We start from the raw sequence: 24,483 nt of genomic DNA, 5'->3' as shown, positions 1-24,483 counted from the left end.
CTAGCCGATGCCTGGAGGTTTCAGGTGGGACTGTGGCTGCTTATAGTAGTGCTGGAAGATGTCGATGACACACACGAGAGAGTGGCTTGTCTCGCACTCGGCAGAGGGGCCGTGGAAGGAGCATCGCACCAGGACAGGCGTTTCTTGAGTGTTTACGACACAAAAGGTCTTGCTATGCGGTGTCTCCAGAAGCCCCCAAACATCTCCCCAAGGTAAGAACTACTATAATAGGCCCTAACTGACCAGGGTGGGGCTAGGGGGTGGGGAAACTGAGGCTCCAGAAACAGAAACCATTTCCCAAAGCTATATAGCCAAGAAGGACCATGGCAGGACTCAGCCCCAAAGTGTAATCAAATGCAGGCTTCAGGAGACCTAGGCTGAGGCCCGGGCTCGGCTTCCATCCCAATTGGCAGCTGTGGCAAGCCCCTGCCTCCCTCAGGGCCTCCCTTTCCCCCAACAATGCCCCTGAGAGGAGGGAGGGGCTGTGCATTTCCACCAAGGTCACATCAGGGCACTGACAGTCCCCCGCCACCTTCTTGATTGCCCCGCCCCTCTCTCAACCATCCCGGGCACCTCGTAGGGGAGATGGGGACCCAGGGCCTCTGTATACCCAGGTTGCCACTCACCCAAGGGCTCATTCAGTTCCAAGAGGTGGGTGCTGGGATCCTGCTGACTTGCCGGAGCTGGTCCTCCTGTCAGAAGGAAATTCTGCAGAACAGAGACAAAGGTGCCATCATCATCATCGCCATCATCACCATCATCACCATCATCACCATCCTGCCATCATCACCATCTATCCTCCTGTCATTATGTCTCATCATCACCATCATCACCGTCGCGCCGTCGCTGATGCGCGCCGTCGCCGTGGTCTTGCGTCGCGGAACCATTCAGCGATAAAATTCGTTGCCAGGGCGCGCTTGCCCAGATGGTCGTCGTCATGGCAAAATAAATTGCATGTCGATAGCCGCGAAAACCGACGCCGTCGTCAAGGTGCCGTCGTAAGTCAAATTCGCCCGTCGCCGTCGCCGATGGCATAAAAGTCTTTGGTGATGTCGCCGTAAGATGTGCCGTCATGAAATTAAAATTAGCGCGCGACGCTTGCGCCGTCGTTCGTCGTCGTCGCCGTCGCCGCGTCGCCGTCGTCAAATAAATTCACATGATGATCGTCGTTTACATGACGCGCGCCGTCGTCGTCGTGTCGTCGCGAAAAACAATTCAAAACGCGTAAATAAGCGAAAGTACTCGATGCGTCATGCGTCTGCGGAAGGAATGCGCTTTGCGATGGCAGAACAAATTAGCGCGTCGCGCGCGCCGTCACGCGCGTCGTTTGTCAAATTGAAAATTCGCTGAAATCATAAAACAAAAGCGATAAGCGCGCTTGCAGAGTATTCGCAGCGATGTAAAGTGGCATTCGCGCGCGTGATGCGCGCGCCTTGGCGTGCTTATGATGCAATTCGCGCGAAAATTAAGCGTGTCGTCGCGGGATAAATTAAATGGTCAGCGTCGCCATTCGTCAACACCATTATCATCACCACCATCATCACCATAATCATCGTCACCATCATCCTCAGCATCATCAGTATCCAAGGAGGCAGGATGGTGCAGTGGTTAAGGGCACTGTGGGGTTCAGTGGCTACCTAATGGCTGTGTGACCTTGGGCAAGTCACTGTCCCAGACATCCTACACGTGTCCCTCCAGAGCTTTGTTCTCCTATTCTCCTGCGTGTGTGGACCCCATCAACACACAGCCTTGCTCTGTGTTCCTGTTGGGTTCATGTAATGGGAGATGCCAGCAGGAGGCATGAGGAAGTGGAGGGGTGTTTGATCTTCTAGCTGTTTCCCAGATGGGTTGTCATTGGTTGGCTCTGTCCCTCCACAGAACGTTTCAGCTCTTATAAGCTGGCCCCTCTTCTCTCCAAGATCCAGTGACCATTTCCTGCCCTGTGCCTTCAGACTGCAGATGGTGCCAACTTCCCATACTGCAAACCCTAGGGTGCTGTACCAGCCCCGTCGATGCCCTCCATGCTGCCCACACTTTTGCCAACAGTCCTGTTATTGAATTCTCCTCAACACCCATTGGAGCAGGTTGTTTCCTGCCCAGACTCTGACTGATACAGTTGCCTAACCTCTTGTGTGTAAATGTGAATGATAACGATAATAATAAGATTTCAAGAGTGGTCGTGGGGATTGAATAATTTAATTGTGGAAGGCACTTAGTACAGTCAGTGTTTGACACATGGTAAGCACTCAATAAATATAAGCTGACGATGTTATCAACCACACCCCTCCTGTCCAAACAGCCCTGTTGGGTGAAGAGCCAGAGAGCTCTTCTGTGAGTACTAGGGAACCATAGAAGGTCCTGGAGGGAGGACCTGTGGAAGTCACATGGTCTAGGCTGGCTTTGAAACTTGAGGCAGGGAGCCTCAGGCGGGGGGAAGGGATGCTGCTTTGATTTGGTTTGTTTTTATACTACCATTTATCGACAGCCCACTGAGGATCAGCTAAGGGCCTGATTCCCTGTGCTTCTCATGGCAGTCCTGTGAAATGTGAAATCCCACTTTCCAAATGAGGAAACAGGCTCAGAGTGGTGACATCGCCTGTCTGAGGTCTGAGGTCTCACAGTTACTAGGTGACAGGCCTGGGACTTGAACCTAACTAAGTTAATCTGACTCTAGGGTCTGTATTCTTAGTGCTACACTGACCATCCAAGGCCGAGGCCTGTTCTAGGTTTGGAAGGGGGAGCCCATGGGAACAGAAGATTCCTAAGTTCTAACCCTTGTCATTTCTCCCCTTCCCCTGCTTAATTTTTTCTTAGCACTTCTTAACAACTCACATAAATGTGCAAAGCCCTTTCACACCCATTAGCTGAGCAAGCAGATCAAGGTCTTGGCCTCAGATGGACCGTAGACCTTCCCTTTGACTTTCATCCATCCCTTGTCCTCTCTGGTTTTCCCATCCATAAAACAGTAGGCTTCAGCCTGATGGGTTCTGAGAGTCAGAGAGCCCCAGGAATTCCCACACATACCAGGCTGAGGGGAGGCAGTAGGAAGTTTTCGGGTCCTGGGCTTGGGGACCGTTTGGGAGGTCTCACTCCCAGCAGCTCCACCCCTTCGGCCTCGTCCTCTGAGCGCTGGGCCAGGGTCCTGGAGGAAAACAGGTAAAAAATCTCAGAATAGAGCAAATGTGGGCAGGTGTAGGTAGATGATGAGCATTTATTTTCCCCTTAAGCACCTATTAATCTAGTCATATACCCACCAATCTATCTGCCGTCCGTCTATCCATCTATCCATCCATCCATCCATCCACCAATTTATCTTCCCATCCATCTACCTAATGACCCATCACCCACCCACCCATACGACCTCCATCCATCTATCTTTCCATTCGTTCACCTACCTATCTGTCCACTCACCCACCCACTTGCTTTCCATTCATCATCTATCCACCCATCCACTTGCTATAGTCACTAATTTCCTCCCCCCCTCATTTAATCAGTCTTTATTAGGCACCTATTGTATATTCAGCGCTAAGATGGGAGCCTTGGGGAATACTGAGATATATTCAGAAAAGCTTCATTAAAATGGTGAAGAGACAGCTCTGGAGACTAAATGGGCACACGCCCATAACCTGGGGAGCAAACTCTTGAGCGTTAGCAATGTAACGTCTTTGGAAGAGGGACGAGAACCCTCTGAAATTATCTGCACAACGTGTGTCTCTATGTGTGTGTAAAGTTTCTTGGGAAAGAGTCCATAGCTTTCAACGGACTCTCAAAGGTATTAGGGCACTTGGTTCTAGACAGTTTCGCTGACATTGTGGCAGTGTCCTCTTAACTATGACAAAAATTGTTGCTAGGCCAGATATAAATATGTTCCTAAGGAAAGAGCTCTGGTTGACTGTTGGGATTTGGATAAACAATGAGAACAGTGAAGGGCACTCCTGAAGGAGGGCACAGCCTAGACAAAGACAGAGAGGTTGGGACAAACGCGCCACACACGGGGGACACTTGGGGCCCAGCTGGAGCAGAGGTAAGGGTAGGAGGAACGATGAGGGGTGACACTGGAGTAGGAGACAAGAACAAGACAAGGGGTCACAGACCCTCACTACACTCCCTTGACATAACCCCCACTGTGGCTCACCTTTTCCGAGCCCCAGCCACGGGGGAGGATGCTGAGGGGCTCTCTCTGGGAGGGCTGGAGCAGCTCAGCCGGGGGTCACTTCCCCAGCGGGGCAGCGGGGAGGGCTCAGGGGTCGGGGGTGACAGGCCGTGAAAGCTCCGAGCGCGGGGCCGGGGGACAGCCCCTGGAGGTCTGTGGTAGGCCCTGGGGAGGTGCTCGCTGGAGTTGAGCTGGAAGTCATCATCCATGGAGATGTAGGGGGCCAGCATCTCCAAATCCAGAGCATCGACGTCCTGCAGAGGGCAGGAGGGAGTAAGAGCGTGAGCCTTGGCCTCAGGCCAAGCTCCATCACTTCTGAGTCCTGTGCCTGAGGTCAAGAGTCTGAGCTTCAGTTTCCTCATCTGTGAAATGGGCATAAGGACTCTGGTAGCTGTTCACCAAGACAGCCCCATGAGGGTTCTTGCCCCTAGCAGAGTCCCCTACTACAGTGACTAGGGCTGACCTGGTAACAATAGGATATTAGGAGATGATGGTGTGTGACTTCCAACATTAGGTTATAAAGACATTATGGCTTTTGATTTTGTTGTGCGCTCGCTTGCTCTCTCTCCCTCTCCCTCTCCCTCTCCTCTCCTGCCCCGCCCCCTCCCTCCCTCCTTCCCTCATCACTTGCTCTGGGGAAAGCCATGTCATGAGCAGCCCTATGGAGACACCCACATGGCAAGAAACTGAGACCCCTTGCCAACAGCCAAGTGAGTTGACCTGGGAAGTGAATCTTCTAGTCCCAGCCTTCAGAAGGCTGCAACCCTGGATGACATCTCAACTGCAACCTCGTGAGAGATCCTGAGCGAAAGCCGCCCAGCCAAGTCCCAGACCCCTGACCCTTGGGACTTGAACCTAAGTTAATCTGACTGTCAGTGTAGTACTCTTAGTGCTACACTGACCATCCAAGGCCAAGACCTGTTCTAGGTTTGGAAGGGGAGCTCATGGGAGCAGAAGAGTCCTAAGTTTTAACCCTTGTCATTTCTCCCCTTCCCCTGCTTAATTTTCTTCTTAGCCCTTTCTAACAACTTACATTAATGTGTAAAGCCCTTTCACACCCATTAGCTGAGCAAGCAGATCAAGGTCCTGGCCTCAGATGGACCGCAGACCTTCCCTTTGACCTTCATCCATCCCCTGTCCTCTCTGGCTGTCAAGAATGGGGCGCTGCTGTAACAAAAGCCTAAAATACAGGAGTGGCTTTGGCACTGGGCAGCGGGCGAGGGCTGGAAGGACTTTGTAGAGCCTGGTAGAGTTTGCCTTGAACAAATTATTAGTCAACATCGAAAACGAGAGAAGCCTGCCAGTGAGGGCTTAAAGAAAAGTGAGGAACGTGTTATCGGAAAATGGACGAGAGGGGATTTTTGAGGTGTAGTGGCTGAATGTTTGGCAACACTGCCACCTGCAGTTGTGTGGAAAGTAGAAAATGTAGCTAGGGAACGATGCGATCTGGCTAAGAAGATTTCCGGCCAGATGTCGAAGGGGTTGCCCAATTTCTTCTTGCTACTTGTTGTAAAAGGCGAGAGGAGAGAGAAGCTAAAGGAATAAATGTTAAATGTGAGGAGCTTGGACTTGAGGTCTTGAAAATTCTCAGCCTCCCTGGGAATTAACTTTGCCCCCAAAGAGCTTTGGCCTTTGTCCCGGCTCCTGGGAGGCTCCTTGAGTGACAGGCGTGTCGTTGTGGCTCGTGACCAGCTCCTTTGACCAGGCCTCACAGTTTATGTTAACAGGATGATTCAGGATGGGGACTGGCCATGCCAGAAAAAGGCCAACCATGTGCTTAAAGGGTTGGTGCTTCGGGCCATGTGAAATCAGCCCAACCTCCAAGGAAAGTGTGTGTGCTGGGGAAGGAAGAGAGGGTGATCGAATTCAACTTCATGGGCAAGAGCTCAATCAATCGTGCCCAAACAATGAAACCTCAGTAAAAACTCTGGACACCAAAGCTTGGGCGAACCTCCTGGAGTGGCGATGCTCCATGTACACGTTACCACACGTCAACGACAAGAGGGTACCACGTCCCTGAGGACATGGAAGCTTTGTATTTGTGACCTTCCCAGACCCAGATTCCAACCTATTCATCTCTTCCTTTGGCTATAACGTTCATTTCGCTATGATACAACTGTAATCATAAGTACAGTGCTTTCCTAAGTTCTATGACTGGTCCCAATGTGATATTAAACCCGAGGGACTCTCTGATGTCTATTCTGCTAGCTGGAAGTGAGGGTGGCCCTGGGGACTGATGAACTTGGGCAGACTTAGCAGTCTGGACGATTGTGCCCTTTGCCTTGGGTTTGGCTGACTGTGGGAACTCCCCAAATGGCAAATGATAAATTATAAAATGATTTCTGAGCAAAGAAGGGCACTCTCAGGAAAGCATGGAATAAAGACAAAGCCCCAGCTATGACTATAAACTTCCTTGTTGAGACCTCAGAAAGATCATAGGTGGTGCCTAGAACACCCTCTGGTCAGGCAAATGAGGCTCTAGAGTTTAAGGATGTGTCTCACAGACTTTCTCGAACAATAGGATTCTATTAAGCTCAGGGCACTGTCACTCAGCCATCTCAACAGAAGCCCAAGGTAGACAAGGGTTTATTTCAATGAGATTTGGTGGTGTGTGTGTGTGTGTGTGTGTGTGTGTGACATTTGTTTAATGGTGTTAACTCCAGAGAGATTTGCATAAGACCCACAGACTTGTTTTTAAAGAGAATTCAACGAACAGAAACATTGCCAGCTCGGACTGAGAAGGACAAAGATGGCACGAAATGAAAAGAGATCTTTGGACCACCAAACTTCTATAAGCAGGAAGCAGGTTATGAAAACACACGTCACTTTTTTTGAAAAAGGAAGGAAGAGACCAGAGGGCAGAGCCAAGAACCGCAAATAAAAACTCCTGAGAAGGAATAGTAGGAATCAGTTCTGATCCAAGAACTTCCCATAGTTGCCCAACTGGATTTCAAAACTGCTATGGACCAGTGACACCCGTGAGCTCTCCTTTCCCCTTTTGTTTTGAATAGGAGTATATGGCACAGAATTCTATGCCTCTCCTGCCACTGTATGTTGGGCATGTGGGTGGCAGATAACTTGTCTCTAGTTCATAGGCCAACAGATCGAGAGGGACTATATTTGAGGAGCTTCACTGCACCCAGATCTGACTCAGGTGAGGTTCTGGACTTCAAGAGGAGGCTGTAATAGGAAGAGACCTTTGGAGGCCTCGGGAGCAAGGGAATGTGTTTTGCGTGAGGGAGAGACATGCATCCTTGGCAGCCCCTGTGATCCTTGCCTTTCGGTGTTCACGCTCATCTGTGGTTCCCTTCCACACTGCACTAGGGTTGGTCTTCCATCTCGGGCCCACTACCTCCGTCTCTTGGATTACTTGCCTTAGGGGAAGCCAGCTGCCATGGTGTAATGACACAGAGGCGGCCTATGTAGAAGCCCACGCGGTGAGGAACTGAGGCCAGCCAAAGCAGTGAGGGACCGAAGCCTGCCGATGACCATGTGGATGAGTTTGCAAGGGAACCCTCTAGCCCCAGATGACCGTAGCCTTGACTGAGAGCTTGATTTCAAGATCACAAAATCAAGCAGCTCAGCTGCTTGATTCCTGATACTCAGAAACTGTGTGACATAATTAATGCTAATCGTTTAAAGGTGCCGCGTTTTGGAGTCATTTGTTATGCAGCAATAGATAACTAATACATCATGCCACTGTCATTTACCTACCCACTCAATCAATTATTCAAACATTATCCATCCATCTGTCATCATCCAGTCAATGAACCAACGTTCTATTTATCCAACTACTCATCCAAACACCAATCATCCATCCCTTCATCCATCCAAATATCTGTCTAAATATCACCCATCCATCTATTTGCCACCATCCACCTAATGAGTCCATCCGTCTCTTTCCATCCGTCCATCCATCCACCCACCCACCCATTCTTTTACCATCTCACTACCTTTCTCTAAAGTCCAGATATGTCAGCCCCCAGAGCACAGAGGTGAAGATGATCTCTTTGATGGCAGCCCTTACCTGAGCTATACCTAGATCTGTCTCTACTGCTTCAAGGTCTTTTCCAGAAGCCAAGACTTTGTGTGCATTCTCCACATTCACAAGAGGCTCATCTGGAAGATCAGCCTGTACAGTAGAGACAGAGTAGAGACTTCAGGAAATTGCAAACCTGGGCGATGTCAACAGTAAGACAGCCTAGACATTTGAACTCAGGGATAGAGTTCAATGTCAAGGTCAGACAGCTGGGACACCACAGGCGTCAAATAGCAAGTGCAAATGAGTTCTGAACCTGGGTGTTCAAAAGTCAGAGTGTCTGGCTATAGATCGAAAGGACAAACATCAAAGGCTTGAAAACCAAAGCCTGAGGCCAAGACATGCAAGCCTGTCTGAGATTAAAGGTCTTGGATTCTGGGGTAAATGATGCAGAATGCGGACATCCCAGAGGGAGAGCGTGAGGTCAAAGGTCACGGTCTAGTTCTCTAGCAGAAAGAAGATATTGGGGGATGGGGAGACGTAGGGTAGGGATGAGGAAAGTCAACACCAGATAATACAGGCCCCTGAGTCACAGGTCAGACTGCCTGGACTCAAGTCAAAATAATAACTACTTTGGTCTATTGAGCACCTACTAGGTGCCAGGCTCCTACTAAGTGCTTCCCATGAATGGTCTCATTGAACCCTCACAAAAGCCAATGAGGTGGCTGGCTCCTTGCTATTATCCTAATTTTACAGGTGGAGAAACTGACGCCCCATCTGTCCGGGGTAACACAGCTGGTAAGTAGCAGGTTCAGGATGTGAATGCAGGTTTTTGTAATTTAAGATATTAGATATTCTTGACTCTTAGAAGTCAAAATTCAGAGATCCTGAATGCTTGGTCACAAACCAGGTAGGGGCCCCATGACGGTCCCAAACATTCCAGGATTTGGTCCAATAACAGTGGAAGAATCTGGAATCTAGGTCTTAAAGGAACCCCAGATCCCATCTCATCCCAATATTCCCACTGTACGGATGGAGAAACCAGGCCCAGAGAACAGCAAGGTCCAAGCCGAAGGCCAGAGCAGCCCAGATCCCGAGGACTCAGGTGGGAGGGCCCGCTTACCGGAAGAGGACTTCGAGGGCGCCATGTGGCTGGGGGTGCACTGGGGGTAGCAGCTACTGAAGTCCCATCGAGGATAGGTGCCAGGAGGCGGCGGAGGTCAGGGCTACAGAAACGGCGGGGGTCAGCGGCCAGGGCGGCCTCGCTCAGGGCAGGAGGGTGAAGGAAAGCCAGGATCCGGGGACCAGAGGCATCTGCAGGACATGTGGAGATGGGGAGGACACAGGATGGTCACCCAGGGCTGAGGGGCAGAGCCCTCCACATTGACCCCAGGGGACATAGTTGGCATTTCCAACAATAACTAATCACGGTGGACACCATTCAGAGTGCTGGGAGCTGGGTCCTGGAGAATCCCGCTGGGCCAGGTGCTATCCCTTTGGGTGCCGGATTGTGGCGAGCCCCTGGAGGGACCTATGGGAGGGGACAATGTGGGGCGAGAAGCACACAGTAGGCTTGGGACAGTAGCAACTGCCCAGTGGTGGGGAAATATTTTAATATTTAACATCAACACAGCTGGACCAGGGCACACGACTGACCCGATTTTTCCAGCAGCATAGAATAGCACTCGGCTATTTGGCCTGTATGTTAGGGGAAAAGACCGGCTCGAGGCCATCAAGGAGTTTCTAAGGCCCCTGCAGGTCAAGACGTGGCCCTGAGCCAGTTCTGAGCCAGAAAAAGAAAAGATACGGATGACCCCAGACCACAGCCAGGAGCACATGGGCTGCCAGCAACCGCTTAGAGACAGTGAGACCTTGAAGAACAAACAGGGAGGGAAGCTTGTCCAGGATTAGGGGAGAAGTAAGAGGTAGAAAGCAAGCAGACTCGGGTAGGTTAGGATTACCGGACACCAAAGAGCAGTGAGGTGGGACCGGGGAATAAACCGAAGGCCGGGGCAATGGGGAGCCACAGCAGGATTCAGAGCAGAGCGCTACGAGACCGAAGCGATCATCCCAGGGACGCAGGAGAAGAGGGAGGACAGAAGAAGCAAAGAGGGCATTCTGGGCAGAGGAAGCTGCACGTGCAAAGGCCCTGAGGCATGACAGAGTCTGACACGGTCCAAGAACACTGAGGAAGCCGGTGTGGTTCAGAGTCAGAGAGGGGGCAGGCCGGAGTCAGGGCACACAGAGTGAGCCACGTTGAGGCACCTGGTTATCCGCGAACTGTCCAGGGCGCACAACCCCTCCCAGCCCCAGCCCTGCCCCATACCAAGGCTGCTCCCAGGATTCGGGGCTTCCTTCTGAGAGAGGGTGCCCCTCTGAGTGAGTCTGCGAGAGTGTCGCTCCGTTTGCTCCAGCGACAGCACCACTCCAGTCTCTTCCACCAGGCTGGGGTACAGAGCAGAAAGGGGGGTGGGGGTCAGGGAGGGACCTCGGCCCCCCACCCAGGCAGTGTCCCCTCACAGCAGGCCGTCCCATCCAGGGGCAGGAGGGCACTGCGTACACAATTTGCCACGTTTACGCGTTTCTTTTAAGGATTTAATTTTTGTTGAATGCTTTTTATTATAATAGCATTTAAAGGAAAGTTAAGTGTGTCTTCCCACGCTCCCTCTGTGGAAGGAAAGACAGAAAAAGAGCTGGCATTTAGTTCGGCCCGAGAGGGGAGACCGGGGGTGGGGAACTGAGGGGCAGAGGAGAGGGGAAAGTAACAGGCGTGAAAATGAAATAATCTTTTTATAGATCTTTCCTTACGAACATGTTCATACAGATATATTAATGAAGAATATATATTTAACATTCCTATGTTACCAAATATGAAGAATTCATAGGGATATATTTTAATGAACAAGATTTTATTTATAAAGATTCTATTCATAGACATTTTTCATATTCAAGGGAATGGATTTATAAATATATCCTTCTTCCATCCTGGTGCCTCCCCCTCCCTCTCTCCCGGTGTCTAGCGGCAGAGACAATCCAAATGTTTACTGAGCAAATTGACTCTTGGAGGATCTGTCTGGGGCTGAGGAGAGGCCCCTCATTTGCATATCATTTACATAACATTATCCAGGACTGAATGTGGGTGGTCCTCCCCACCAGCTCTTTGAGAAGCTACGATCCATTCCCACCTTCTGGGCTGGAAGTAACCCAATTTAGGCCGGGCCAAAGCCACCCCATCCCCTTTGAAAGATATCAGCATACAGTCGCACATGTACACACACGCGGTGTACACAGGCACAAACAGGAACACTCGTATACACCCAAGGGGTATACATGGACAGATATGCACGCATACGCCACACACTGGGGCTGGCACATATGCCTACCCACCACATGGGGTTCACTCATTCAGTCACCCCACAGACATTCCCTGCACAACCAGTGCTGCTCAGTAGTTAGGAGCGAGGGCTCTGCAGCCAGCAGCCGAGGTTCAAATCCCGGCTCAGCTCCTCATGAGCTATGTGATCTTGAGCATGTGCCTGAACCTCTCTGGGCCTCATTTTCCTCTCCTCTAAGGAGGGCATAATAATACCTCCTCCCCAGGTTGTTACGCAATTTAAATGAGTTAATATATATACAATAGATAGAACTGCCTGACACATGGGCAGCTCTATGTAAGTATTGTCTACTATTGTTTATTGAGCAACTACTATATGCCAGGCACTGTTCTAGGCACTGGAGATTCAGCAGTGCTCTGGATAGGTGAGTTTTATTTTTAAGAAGCAATCGCACACGTACTCAGGCACAGAAGGGGCAGGGATTGGACAAAGTATAAGCACCTGAACACACACAAATGGCCACACAGCCGCACACTATACAACATGTACACAGCACTAAGGATGACTGATACCATATGCTCCTCATTTCGCTGTTGCTAAGTAAACGCCTATCATTCTTCACCTATTTTCTGCCAGTAAAATTGAACTCTCCAGGCCTGCCCTTTGCTTAGCGAGCAAAAGATTGAAATCCCAGGGCCTGGCCATAAAAAGTCCAATCTTCCAGAAGAGATAGGGGCGGGTCCCCGCTCCTTTACAGGGACAATGGAGAGACAGACCTCCTTCCAGGTCTACAAGCTATTCCAAGATTCTGATTCGAAAAGGTATTAAAGTAAGAACATTCAAAAGATGATTGATCTTGTTTTCTTGTGTAATAGGAAGACGTGTGAATTCTCCTGTTACCAGCTTGTTTTCTATCAGAATCTCTCCTTGATCAAAAAGACCTGGAAGATTTCCTAAGGCTTTAGAAATTGATGTCACGCCCTGGAAAGTAAGTAACGTTTAGGAAAAGTTGTAATTCTCTCTGTCTTATGTGATATTTTGCTGTCTTCGTCACCGTGTTGTTATAGCGGAAACTTCGAAGATACACGGTGTGGGGTGGGGGAAGCCTGTGATTTACCATTGCGCTTCCGTCAGAATGGCTCAAATGAAAACCAAACCGGACAATACGAAACGCTGTCAGGCATACAACTGGAACCCTCACGCATTCTTCATGGGGAGGCAGAATGGCACAGCGACTTGGGAAGACAGCTGGCTAGTTTCTTCTGAAGTTAAATATACACTGACCATATGACCCATCCATTCCACTCCTAAGTGTTTACCGAAGAAAAATGGAAACATATGGTTTCACAAAGTCCTGTATGAGAATGTTTACAGTAGCTTTTTTTTTTTTTTTTGTAATCACCCAAAATAGGACACAGCCCAAAAGTCCTCCAGCTGGTAAATGGATGAACACACTGGGGTCCGTTCATATTCAAACCACAGACTACTACTCAGCATTTAACAGGACATAGTGACACACACCGCAATGTAAAATTTAAATACATTGTGCTAAGTCAAAGAAGCCAGAATCAAAGGCTCCATACTGTAGGATCCCTCATATGTGACGTTCCAGAAAAGGCAAAATTCTAGGGTCAGAGAAGAGGTCAGAGGTTGTTCTCTGAGACTGACGGTGTGTGTGGGGGTTCACTATAAGAGAATTTGGAGGGGGGGCGATTAAACTATTCTATAGCTTGAGTGTGGTCGTGGTTACACAATTCCATGCATTTGTCAAAACTCATAGAACCATATACCAAAGAGAGTGAATTTTTAAAATGTAAATTCCGCCTCAATTTTTAAAAAGCTAAAAGAGTCCCCATGAATCTGCTAGATTTCTTATTTTAACTTGAATACAGAGTCCTTTTAATTTAAGTGAACAGAACACTCACCCGTGACTTTTGTGTGCACACGCAGACCTGTGTGTGTATGTTTGGTCACACGTGTTTCACACACATGCATGCGTGTACACTCCCTCACGTACGAGTGCACAGCACACATGCATGCTTGTGCACACACACACACACACACATACATACACCTGTCCACATACATGCAGATCAGACCCAGGTACAGTCACCCCACCCGCCTCCCACTTACCTGATCAGGAAGTGGACGCAAACAATACTCTCAGACTGGGGGCCCCGGCCCCCTGACACCACTGTGGCCTGAGTCTGGGTCCACAGGTAGCCACCACTGCGCGCCAGGAAGCGATAGCGCCCCGTTACTGCCTGGCCTTTGCTCAGCACTGGGGAGGAGGATGGGGAGGGATCAGGGCCGCGGAAGAGGCAGTTGGGGTGAGGAGGTGCTGGGGGCAGGGGTTTAGGTGGGAAGGGCTCAGGGAAGACACGGTTCCTTGGGGATCGGGGAGCAGGGAGCTAGCTGGCGTTGACAGGCCTGGGGCTCAGGCCCAGGGAAACAGAACCCGAGCACGTACAGGTGTGAATGCTCTGGCCGACCGCATCTGAGTCCAGCGCGTGGATGTACTTGTAGGCAGAACAGCCGATGAGGTCATCGGGGCTGTAGCCAGCGACTTCGGCGATCCTGGAGTGGGTGCAATGGAGCCGCGTCAGTTCGACTAGCTGAGGGCGAGGGTGGGTGGAGGGAAGGGGCAGGGGGACCCGGGGAAAAAGCCAGCAGGACAGGCAGAGACAGGGCTGTAAAGGAAAGAAAGCAAGAGAGTAAGAAATAGAAAAAGAGAGAGCCGTGGTAGACTGAATAATGACCCCAAAAGAGGTCCTGTCTTAATTCCCGGGTGCGTTAGTTAATTCCTGGAACCCGTGAACACCTGACCTTACACGGCAAAAGGGACTTTGCAGGTATGATTAAGGATCCTGAGGAGATTACCCTGGATTATCTGGGTGGGCCAATGTCATCACGGGGTCCTCATAAGAGGGAGGCAGGCGACCAGAGGGAGAGTGGGAGACATGATGGGAGCAGAGGTTGGAGCAATGTGCTTTGAAGACGGAAAAAGGGGCCACGTGTCAAGGCATGTCTTCAGAAGCTGGAAAAGCCAAGGAGACGGATTCTTCGCTGGAGCCTCCAGAAGGAATGCAGGCCTTGATTTTAGCCCCATAAGACTCATTTCCTACTCCTCCCCTCCAGAACTCTGAGACAGCAACCTTGTATTTTTTGAGCGCTGCATTCATGGAAATATGTTACAGCAGCGACAGGAAACTAAAAATACCAGCGGGGAGAGAAGGTGGTACTGGGAAGAGTGAAGAAAAGAAAGCAAAAGAGAACGCGAAGAAAGAAAATCACAAAGATCAAAAAATAAAATCAAAAGTAATAATAACGACAAGGCTTAAAAACACAGGCACTTCCAGAGCGCTTCGTACCAGGCAACTCACTGAGCGCTCAGAACGACTGCTCAAGGTAGGTTCTGTTACTCGTCCGTCCGTAGGACGGATGGGGAAATAGCACAGAGAGGTGAAGTCATTTGGCGAAGGACACACAGCCAGGATTTAAGCCCAGGCAGTCTGAAGCCAGAGTCATCGGGGCGTTGGGCTGACTGCGGTACCTGACTGTAAGGACCCATTTAAGGAAAGCCACGGAAGGACAGGGAGGGAGAAGCCCAAAGAAAGAGGCAGAGAGAGAATCAAAAGGAAGAAGGTCCAAAGAAAGGTCAGCGAGTGAACTTGGGCAGAAAGAAAGAGGACCCGGGCAGGCAGGTGGGTGGGCGGGCGATGGGGCAGCTGGGCCCCTGGCCACCTCTCGTCACAGTAGATGAACTTCATGTCCAGGCTGTGGCGGCTGAGGAAAGCCCCCCGGCCCAGCGGGGGCTCCAGGCTGCCCGGGTGGGGGATGGCTTCGCAGATGAGCACCAGGCATTGCAGGGGGGGCTCTCCGCCGGGGCTCCCCGCCGGGGAAGTCTGTACCTGGGGCTTGTAGACCCTCATGTGTCCTGAGCAGTGTAGCACCTGGTGGGGGAAGGGCGAGGCGGGGATGCACTTGGGCCTGGAGCTACCCGTGGGGCTGCGGGGTACGTCTTTGTGAGCCCTGCAGGGAGCTGAGAAGAAATCCCTGAGGACTAGAGACCCCGGGAGCACAGCTCTGAGGACCCCCAGTCCCTAACCCCACAGAGACTCAACCTGAGGAGCTCCGACGAGTCTGGGTTCTAAGCTGCAGGGAGGTCTGAGAACCCCAGATTCCAACCTCATGGAACCTCCAGGCCCAGGGGGCTGGGAGCCTCCTCCCCAACCCAACTTCGGGCCCACAGAACCAGACTAAGAAAGGGTACAAGGCCCCCAGACCCCCAGCTGCACAGACCCCCCAACCTCCCAGATACCCGGAGGGCCCAGCAGTCCCAGCCTGAGGGAGCCCCATAGGAGACCCCTGGACTCCAACCCGCTGTAGAAGCTTCGGGGCTCAGGCCCAGCCCCTGCCCACCTTCCAGGTGGCCGCCTTGAGGTTGAGAGGGCGCCCGCGGCTGGTGAGGGTGCTCTTCATGCGCAAGGAGAAGCACCGCTCGCTGGGGGCCTCCGGCTTCTTTCTGGACAGGCCTGGGGAGGACCACAGGGGTGGGGGGCGGAGCAGGTCACTGGGGCAGCTTCCGGCAGGACTCAGTTCCCTCCACAACCCCAGTTCCGTAAGTCTCCCCAGCCTCATCCCCAAACTTGAGACTTGGAACCAGAAAGGGTCTTCCAGGGCTAGGGTATGCTCCTTCAGACCCGGGGGGGCCGGATCCCCTTGGACCCCCATTTTTCTCCACCCAGTCTTCCGGAGGGAGAGGGGATATTGGGGGACATTGAGGGTAATTTGGGGGACAGAGGCCTCCCGGAAACTCACTCTGCTGGGGAGTCAGGGCGTCCTGAAGCTCCTCATGGTCACAGGGATGGATGAAATCAAAGATGCTGTGGCCGATGAGCTCCAGCTGTGGGGGAGGGGAGCACGGATTTGCTGCTGGAGGGAACGCGCCTCTCGAGGGCCTCTGACCCGTCCCTCTCCTCCCTCCCAGCCTCCTCGCCTCAGCCCTAAGCCACGAGCCTGCATCATGTCACCAGCCTTCCTACTCATTTGTTCATTCGTTCATTCATTCCTTTCTCCACCATACTATTTGCCAGGCCCTCTTCTTTCTAGACGGTGTGGGCACAGCAGTGACCACAAACAAAAAGGTCTCCGTCTCTCAGAGCTAACTGGCTAGTGGGGGGAGAGAGCCGATAAACAAACAAAAACAACACAACACGCACGTATTTGAAACAGCATAAAAAGTCATATGAAGAAAACTAAAGCAGGATAAGCTGAGGACATGGTGGCACGCTATTTTAGAGGCACTCGTCGGGGACGGTTTCTTTGAGGAGGCGGTATTGAAACAAATTGCTGAACACAGCCAGTGAGGTGGTCTTGTGGCTCTCTGGAGTAAGGTGTTCTGGAAAGCGGGACCAGCAAATGCAAAGGTCCTGAGGTGAGTCCCCATTCCAATCCCTCCTGTTTGACGAGCTAAAGACCCAGCTCCTTGTTTCGATTCAGGCCATGAGCTCGGTGCTGGCAGGAGAGAACACGGATCAAAGGGGACCCGCGACAGCTCGCAGTCCAGAGGTGATGGTGAATAGGGCGAGGGTGAGAGCGCCCTCCTCTGACCTCTCGTTGCTGGATTTGCATCCCGGCTCCGCCACTTCCTAGCTTTGGGACCTTGGGACCTTCACCTTTCTGAGCCCAAGCGCTCAAACTGAAGGAGAAATTGGTACCCGGAGTCGGGTAACGAGGCAGGGAAAAGGAACAGATGCTCAAGCTTGGAGCCCATTTATGGGAACGAGGGAAATGAATGGTAAGTCTCACAGGACTTGCTGCAAGGATCAGCTGAAATTAGTTCGACTCCCTAAGCGTCTCTCATCTTCCCATCCTTAGGCTCCCACTCCTATTCCTCTTCTCCTGCTCAAGGCCCTATACCCACCTCCTTGCAGATCTCCCAGCCTCACTGCCTCCCATTCTACCTCTGTGCAGCACTTAGAGGGGTCTTTCGAAAATGTGAGTCTGATTCTCGCACAACCTCTCTCTTGCTTAAAATTTTTCCATGGCTCTCCAGTGCCTTGGAGATAAAACTTCTAATTTGGCCCTAATGTATCTAGGCCCTGCTGGCCTCGCTAGCCTTTTTCTCTCTCACCTCCCATCGTACCCTACACCTAGCCAGAATAAATGTCTTTATTGTCCCCAAATGCTCTGTTTTATCTAAGCTCTGAGTCTTTGCATATTCTGTTTATTTTCTCGGCTGTCTGCATGTCCCACATCCTTTGACTGGCTGAGTCCTTCAGGTTTCAGCTCAGATCTCTTCTCCTCCCGGAAATCCTCAATTGGCCCCGGGCCGGATCGGGTACCCACCCTCCCCAGGCCTGCACAGCCCCATCACAGCCCTGACCATTCTGAGTCTTCCTGCCTGGTGACACGTCTGTCTCCCTCTGTACTGTAAGCCCCGTAAAGGCAGGGCTAAGGCGGTCCTGGTCACCTCTGTATCCCAGCATCACCTGCATGGACCAGGCACAAAGCAGGCAGCTCCTCTCACCTGACTGAGGCCCAGGTGTTTGCTGACATTCTCCGACAGGTAAGCCATGTCTCCCTCGGCGGTAAGCACCATGACGAAGCCCTCCAGGGCCTTCAGGTAGCAGGCATCCAATGGTTCACCCCCTGCTCCCACCTGGCTCCACTCCCCTGGTGTCCGGGCCAGGGGGGATGGGGCATCTCTAGTCAGCCATGGGCCCCTCTGGCTATCCCCCCTCTGCCTTCCCTTACTCAGATAGCTACCCCCAGGTGAGGGGGCCACATCCCAGTGGCTTGGAGTCCCAAGGAAGAAGGCAGGGCCACTAAGGATTGGAATTCTCAGAGAGCAGGGCCTCCTGGGGAGACAGCATTCTAAAGAGGTAGGGGTCTCCCAAGGGACCAGAAATCTTAGGAGGACAAAATTCTAAGGGAGTGGAATTCCCAGGGGTCAAAATTCTAAGGGGCCAGGGCTTAGCAGGAGTCAGAATTCTCCTCGCAGAGAAGTAAAGTTCTATGGGGCAGGGAAGTTTAATGAGCAGAGCCTGCTGGAGGATGACTTCATTTTCTCCACAGCACAACCTCTTCAGGGTCCTGGGGCTCTAAGGGAGTGTGTGTGTGTCTGTCTGTGTGTGTCAAAGCCTCCTGTAGAGTGGAATTCTAACTGGGTGTGAATTCAAAGAGATAACTACGAGGGGGACAAAAAATAGAACTAGGGAGCTGAGGAGGAGAATGGGGACTCCCTCAAATAATTAAAAATTGGGCAGCGAAGCCTCGCAGGGACCCAAGAGAAGGTCTCCCAGGGGACCAGATCCTAAGGGTTGAGGCGCTTTAGGGAGTAAGCCTGGGAGTTCTCAGGAGGCGGAGCTTCCCAAGGGTGCATTCCAAGGGGCGGGGCCTCACAAACCTCTTAGGGAACTGGGCTCCGACTGGCCCAGAACCCGAGGGGGCGGGGCCTCACCGGGGATGTGGATTCCAGGGACGCTGGGGCTCCGCTGGGAAGACATCGGGGGGCGGGGCCTTGGACGGACGCGGATTCCCAGAGGAGGGGCCTCCCTGGGATGCGGCTTTCCGAGGGCGGAGCTTCGCCAAGGTGGGAATTCCCAGGGACGGGGCTCACCTGCGGAGCAGAGGCGGTGCATGCGCAGGTAGCTGATGGTCAGGCGCATGATGGAGGCCTTGTCCAGGTGGGCGCTGACCCCGCGAGCGAAGGGCAGCGTGTGTGCCAGCTGATACAGCACCTCGGTCTCCTGGCTGCGCCGGCTGCGGGCCGCATCCCGGGACTTCTCCTTGCGCAGCTCGGTGCTCGACCTGCGGGCATGGGCAGCAATTACTGGTGGTGCCTCGGGAAGGGAAAGAGGTGGAGGGGATAAGCACGTGGGGTGCTGCCACATGGGGCCCAGGCTCGCTGTGTGGTCCGGGAGCGTTCCCAGAGCACTCTGGGCCCGGAAGGGCTCTCCTCTGGAGCTGCTCTTAGCCTCGGGTTTTTATCTGTCTCCCCGTCAGCCCATTTGCTGCGCTCCTGTGCCTCGCAGGGCCCGCTCTGTCCCCTCCCCGATTTATCTACTGTTCCTTCCCTGGCTTGGGACGCCTGGGGGACAAGGAGGCCTCCTGCTGGGAGGGGGGCTGGCCCAGCTGGCCCAGAGCCAGGGAAGGGAAGGAGCACGAAGATGCATGCGGCCTCCCAGGCCCCCTGCCCTACATAGCCTCTCAGAACCCCCTCTCCTGACCTTCCCCCTCCTCAGCTGAGCTGAGTCCTCAGAATCTTGGAGCACAGATCTCAAAGTCCAACGACCCACCAACGGGGGCCCCACCAGGGAGGGCTCTGTCCAGCCAACAGCTAACCACTCACCCCTGCCCTTTAATCCACTTCAAATGCCTGAATTCTGCCAGCCGGTTTGGGAGTAGGAGGTATATCATTTTGTCAGAAATATCTGCCACTTATCCAGCTTTTACTATTATGTCAGTCCCTGTGCCATGTGTGTTACTTCCATTAACCCATTTAGAGCTCAGACGACCCTAGAAGGAAGGTAATTATCCCTGTGGGACAAATGAAGACACAGGCACCGCGCTTGCCCAGAAGGAGCGAAGCCAGGGTTTGAACGCTCTCATTTTCTCTGTGTCTCTGGCTCTGGGTTTATCTCCAGGTTTCGGCGCTTCTTTTCCCTATTTCTGCCACTGTTTGAAGGGTCAAGCTCCAGGTCTGTCTGAGTCCAAACGCTATAGGTTTTTTCTTTTTTTTTTAAAGAGTATATTATATATAGCATATATATTCTTATCTATATAATATTCATTAAACCATTAACAGTAAGCAGCTATAATTTGCTAAGCGTTTGTGTCTCTGACACTGCACCACACTGTGCTCTGCCCGTGTGTACTTATTCAATCCCAGAAGTCTTGCTCAGGAAGTCACAAAGCCAGGAACTGGCAGAGCCGGGATCTTAACTCGGACAATAAGCTTCCACGATTTTAATTCTTTCCTTTTGACCCACCCCCAGGAAGCAGAACTCTAGGGGGTGAGGGGAGTCAGTCCCTTCCTAGAAACCAGAGGCCACTTCTGGGGGTGGCATCAACTCACTCCCAAGCTACAGACCTGCAGCCCCACCCACAGGCAGGATGGGGAGAGGGGTGGGGACTGTCCTGTCTGGCTGCAGGAGGGAAGAAACTTTAGTGCAGCTGGGAGGTACAGAAGCGGGCAGGCTGGGTGGAGGGTGGAGGGAGCCAGCGATCACCCCCATCCCCTCCTTTCTGGCTGGTGGGGGCGGGCAGGGGCCTCCAATCCTGCTCTGCCTGAAGGACATTCCGTCCTGTCCTGTTCTGGGTCTGTTCCAGCCCTGTTTGTCTTCCTGCCCGGAGGTTGGGGGTGGGTGGGCCCCCACTGAGCTGGCCCCCCCCCCCGCAGAGGGAACAGGGGTTGGGAACAGGGACAGGGGTGGGGCCGGCCCCCACCTCCTGGGCAGCTGAGCTCTGTAATCTTCTCTGTGGCAGGCTTCTCCCTCCTCCAAGGAGCCAGCTGGTGGCTGCAGTGGACCTTCCCGCTCCCAGCCTGTTCTCTGACAGGAAATGTGGGCCTCTAGCTGGCTTCGCTAACTCCTGGGTCTCTGGCCTTTCCCATTCAACAGAGTAGGGGCTAATTCCTCTGGTTCAAGGTTCCAATTTCGACTCCATTGCTAATTAGCTGTGTGGCTTTGGACAAGTTGCACAGCCTCCCTGAGCATTATAACCACCAACCTCACAGGGTTAAATGAGTTAATATGAGTTAATATATGTCAAGGGCTTAGAAGAGGACCTAGCAGTCGATTAGTGCTCTATAAAGGTTACTGCCCCCCCATGTCCACATCAGGGGTGGAAGGTTTAGGGGCCTCTTGGAAACCAAAGAAACTGGGGGTTTCAGTGGTAACCCCATGGTCTCGTGTGTGCAGTTACATACATGAGTTTCACACAAGCACCTTGGGAAGACTAACGAATAGCAATAGTAATAGTAACGGTAGCTTTAGTGTAGTGAACGATCATGGAGCTCGAGATCCCATTAAACCCTTTCCACAACCCTGTGCAGCAGGCCAGTGGCATCCCGCGCCCTCCGCCAACGCCCACCGATGCTCAGGGCTTCTCAGTTAGTCTGACCAGGTATCTACCAGCATTTCCCCCATCTTCCTCCCAAAGAAGCAAGCTTAGCGAGGTGATGGAACTTGCCCGAGGACACGCAGCTTTTCGCCAGCAGCGCCAAAAACCAGGTCTGTCTAGTTCTACCCAGAACTCGGACTGACTCGGGACGGAGTTTATTGCATACCACCAGGAGGTCCTGCCAAGGGATCTGTTCCCTCACTGCTCTCCATCTTGATGTGGCGCGGGGGTGGGAGGGAGGAGGCATGACCCCTATTTTTCCAGGATGTAAAACAGGCTCAGAGAGGCGGTCACTGGCACCAGGCCACACAGCCCGGAAGCGGGTGAGCTGGGATGTGAACCCTGACATTAGGTGCCTGTGCTCTAAAATGCCGTGCCTCAGTGGGTGTGCCCACCCAAGGGGCCCCTGTCCTGCCTCTCCTTTGTCCAGTAGCCTCAGACCCTTTCCCTTGTCCTACCCCTTTGCCTCCAGATTGCCCCAGCTGGACAGTCTCCCCAGCTGGCCCCGTGCCCAGTCCTGGCCCAGCCCCCTGGCATTCTGCCCAGCTTGGGACGTGCAGCTGGAACCCTGCCACCCTTCCTCTGTGTTCCAGCAGAGAACAGGGGGTGTGGCCAGGGCCGGGAGGCCCCAGAGTGAGGCCCGAAAATGGGGACTGGGGCCCGATGCCCTCCTCCCCCAACCAGGAGAGGGAGAAGCCCACTACCTCCCTGTCCAGAACAACTGACCACCCATGAGCAGAGGCCCAGAGAAAGTGGGGAGACCCTGGCCCACACTCAGAGCTGCTCCTGGCCTCTCTTCTGACATCAGCTGGGTATTATATCAGGGGCCTTGCAAAAAGCGTAGCGGATTGGGGGCGCTGAGGCTGTACCTGGGCAGGGATTCCTCTTGGCACTACCCAGGTGGCCTGAGAGGCCAGGTGGCCATAAAGGCCAGAGGCAGGGTTTGGATTTGAGAAGAGATTTTGGGTGGGGGCCAGTGTGAGCCTCTCTGCTCCCTGATTTGCTCATTCCCCAGGACATGGCATCCAGCTCGGGGTGCCCATACCAAAAGACCTATCTTCTATGGGGACCCTCTAACCTAGGGGTCACCTGGGGCCCTGTGCCCAACAGGAACATCCTAAGAACATTTCTAACTGGGGCGGGATGGCAATAAACCCTAGCTGGAAGAAAAGAAGGGGCGAGGGGATGTGGGGGGCCCACTCACCATCGCCCAGGCCCCCCTTTGGCCCAAGTGACATCCTAGGGGTGCAGGAGGGGATGGAGTGTGGCCGGGATCCGGGTGCGAGTTATAAGTGGGTGGTGCATGGTGCTCGGATGACACCACAGGAAAGGGCTGGCCTTGGGTAGAGGTGGGGAGCACCCCAGCTTAGCGAAGAGGGGCCCCTACCCAGCCAGGAGGGGGCGCTGGGAGGAGCTGGGCCTGGGGTGGCCCAGAAGCGATGGGATGGAGTTCCCTAGTGGGCTCCGAGCCAGAGACGGAAATAGAACTGGAGAGGGCAGGTTGGGGGGTGTGACGGATCCAATCAGACCTTTGAAGCCAGGGAGGAGGGGAGGGGGTGAGGCTTCCCGGACGCCTCAGATTGGACAGGGAAAACCAAGGGTCTGGGACATTTTCCGGGGCCCTCATGAAAACACGACCAGATAGGACCCTTGGGGGTGGAGCCAGAGCACAGGTTCCGCGCGGCGGTCAGCAATCTGCACCTGGCGGGAGTCGAACGCCCACCCCCACCCTCCGCCCAGGATGGCCCTGCTGGGCACGGCGGCAGGGGCGCTCCCGTCGCAGCTCTCTTCACGGGGTCTTCCCAAAATAAGGCTCGAGCGCCCCCGTCCCCATGGTCACAGAGGCTGGGCGGGGCGGAGGAGTGGGAGAAGGCGCTAACTTCGGCAAGCGGGTCAGGCTGTTTCCTTGTTATTCAAGGAGGAGACCCTACCTTTCGAAAGGATACAGAAAGGTCCCCGGGGAGGGTCCCAGGTAGCTTCTGGAAGAGAATCCCCTCTGCCTATTTCTAGGGCACCTAAGTTTGGAAGACAGAGTGAGGGAGCGTCCAGTGAAAGGGGATCTCTCTTCTCTTGTACTCAGGAGCTGACTCCCCATTCCCAGGTGTCCCTATATCTGGGAAGGCTCAATTTGTGGGTAGCTATCCCACATCTCATTAGGATTTCAGGAGTCTGGTGGCAAAGGAAAACCTCAATTCTGGGGGTTCAGAGACCAGAGGGTCCATACGTGGAGGGAAAACGCCGCCCCAGAAGCCCAGAAACTGCTCAAGTGCAACATACCCCCAACCAGGCGGGGAGCTGAAGCCGGAGAAATCCGGGGATCACGACTCTGAAGTGGCAACTGGCTAGAGGGGCGGGGCAGCCGGGGACTTGGGGAAACCCACTCCCGGGCAACCCCCTAGGGTGGAGAACGCGGCGGGGACTTGCCTCCAACCGCGCGTCCCCGGGCGTCCTTGCGCTGCGCCCACGCATGCCCACCCGGTTCAGGGGTCCCCGAAGAAGAGCCCCCCAATTTTCATCATTCTTGCCCCGGAACCCCAGTACCTTGCGCGCTGAAGCCCCAGCGCCATGGCTCGCGCGTCGCGGCTCGGGAGCCCTTGCAGGCCCCTAGCCCCTTCCCCTGCCTGGAGCGCCCCCTCCCCAGCTCCGCCCCCTGTTATTGCTGCTGCTGTGCCCCGCCCACGGATCTGATTAATGACCAGTCTGTCACTTCAGAGAAAGAGCCTGTGAGACTGGGAGACTCATGGAGGGGGCAATGGCGTGGAACACACACACACACACACACACACACACACACACACACACACACACAGCCAGCCACGCCCCTGCTGCCTGCCTTTTCCGGGACTATCGTTTGCCTGCCCAGCTCTTCTCTCGCGACGTCTGACACC

At 53.3% G+C, this 24,483-nt stretch overlaps 1 protein-coding gene across 1 annotated transcript; it reads right to left on the bottom strand.

The window, feature by feature from the left end:
* HIF3A (hypoxia inducible factor 3 subunit alpha) lies at positions 1–24,182 on the bottom strand. The gene is made up of 15 exons (XM_039866321.1): positions 24,137–24,182; positions 19,092–19,282; positions 18,000–18,145; positions 16,289–16,373; positions 15,890–16,002; positions 15,212–15,420; positions 13,938–14,044; positions 13,601–13,748; positions 10,459–10,577; positions 9,256–9,446; positions 8,181–8,285; positions 4,136–4,407; positions 3,025–3,142; positions 627–708; positions 1–143 (listed from the first exon to the last, which is right to left on the bottom strand). The coding sequence occupies exons 1-15, from the start codon at positions 24,160–24,162 to the stop codon at positions 1–3; spliced, it is 2,055 nt and encodes a 684-aa protein (XP_039722255.1). The 5' UTR covers positions 24,163–24,182.
* Between the last annotated feature and the right edge of the window lie 301 nt (positions 24,183–24,483).

Source organism: Pteropus medius, unplaced genomic scaffold (assembly GCF_902729225.1).
Source record: "Pteropus medius unplaced genomic scaffold, Ma_sr-lr_union100, whole genome shotgun sequence".
Classification (NCBI taxonomy): domain Eukaryota; kingdom Metazoa; phylum Chordata; class Mammalia; order Chiroptera; family Pteropodidae; genus Pteropus; species Pteropus medius.
This window is presented reverse-complemented; position numbering and strand designations above follow the sequence as displayed.

Coding starts and splice junctions, on each gene's coding strand:
- HIF3A (XM_039866321.1), bottom strand. CDS start 24,162: ATGGCGCTGGGGCTTCAGCGCGCAAG. Junction 9,447..10,458: donor GAATCCTGGGAGCAGCCTTG/GTATGGGGCAGG, acceptor CATGTCCTGCAG/ATGCCTCTGGTCCCCGGATC. Junction 709..3,024: donor TACTGCCTCCCCTCAGCCTG/GTATGTGTGGGA, acceptor TCTGTTCTGCAG/AATTTCCTTCTGACAGGAGG.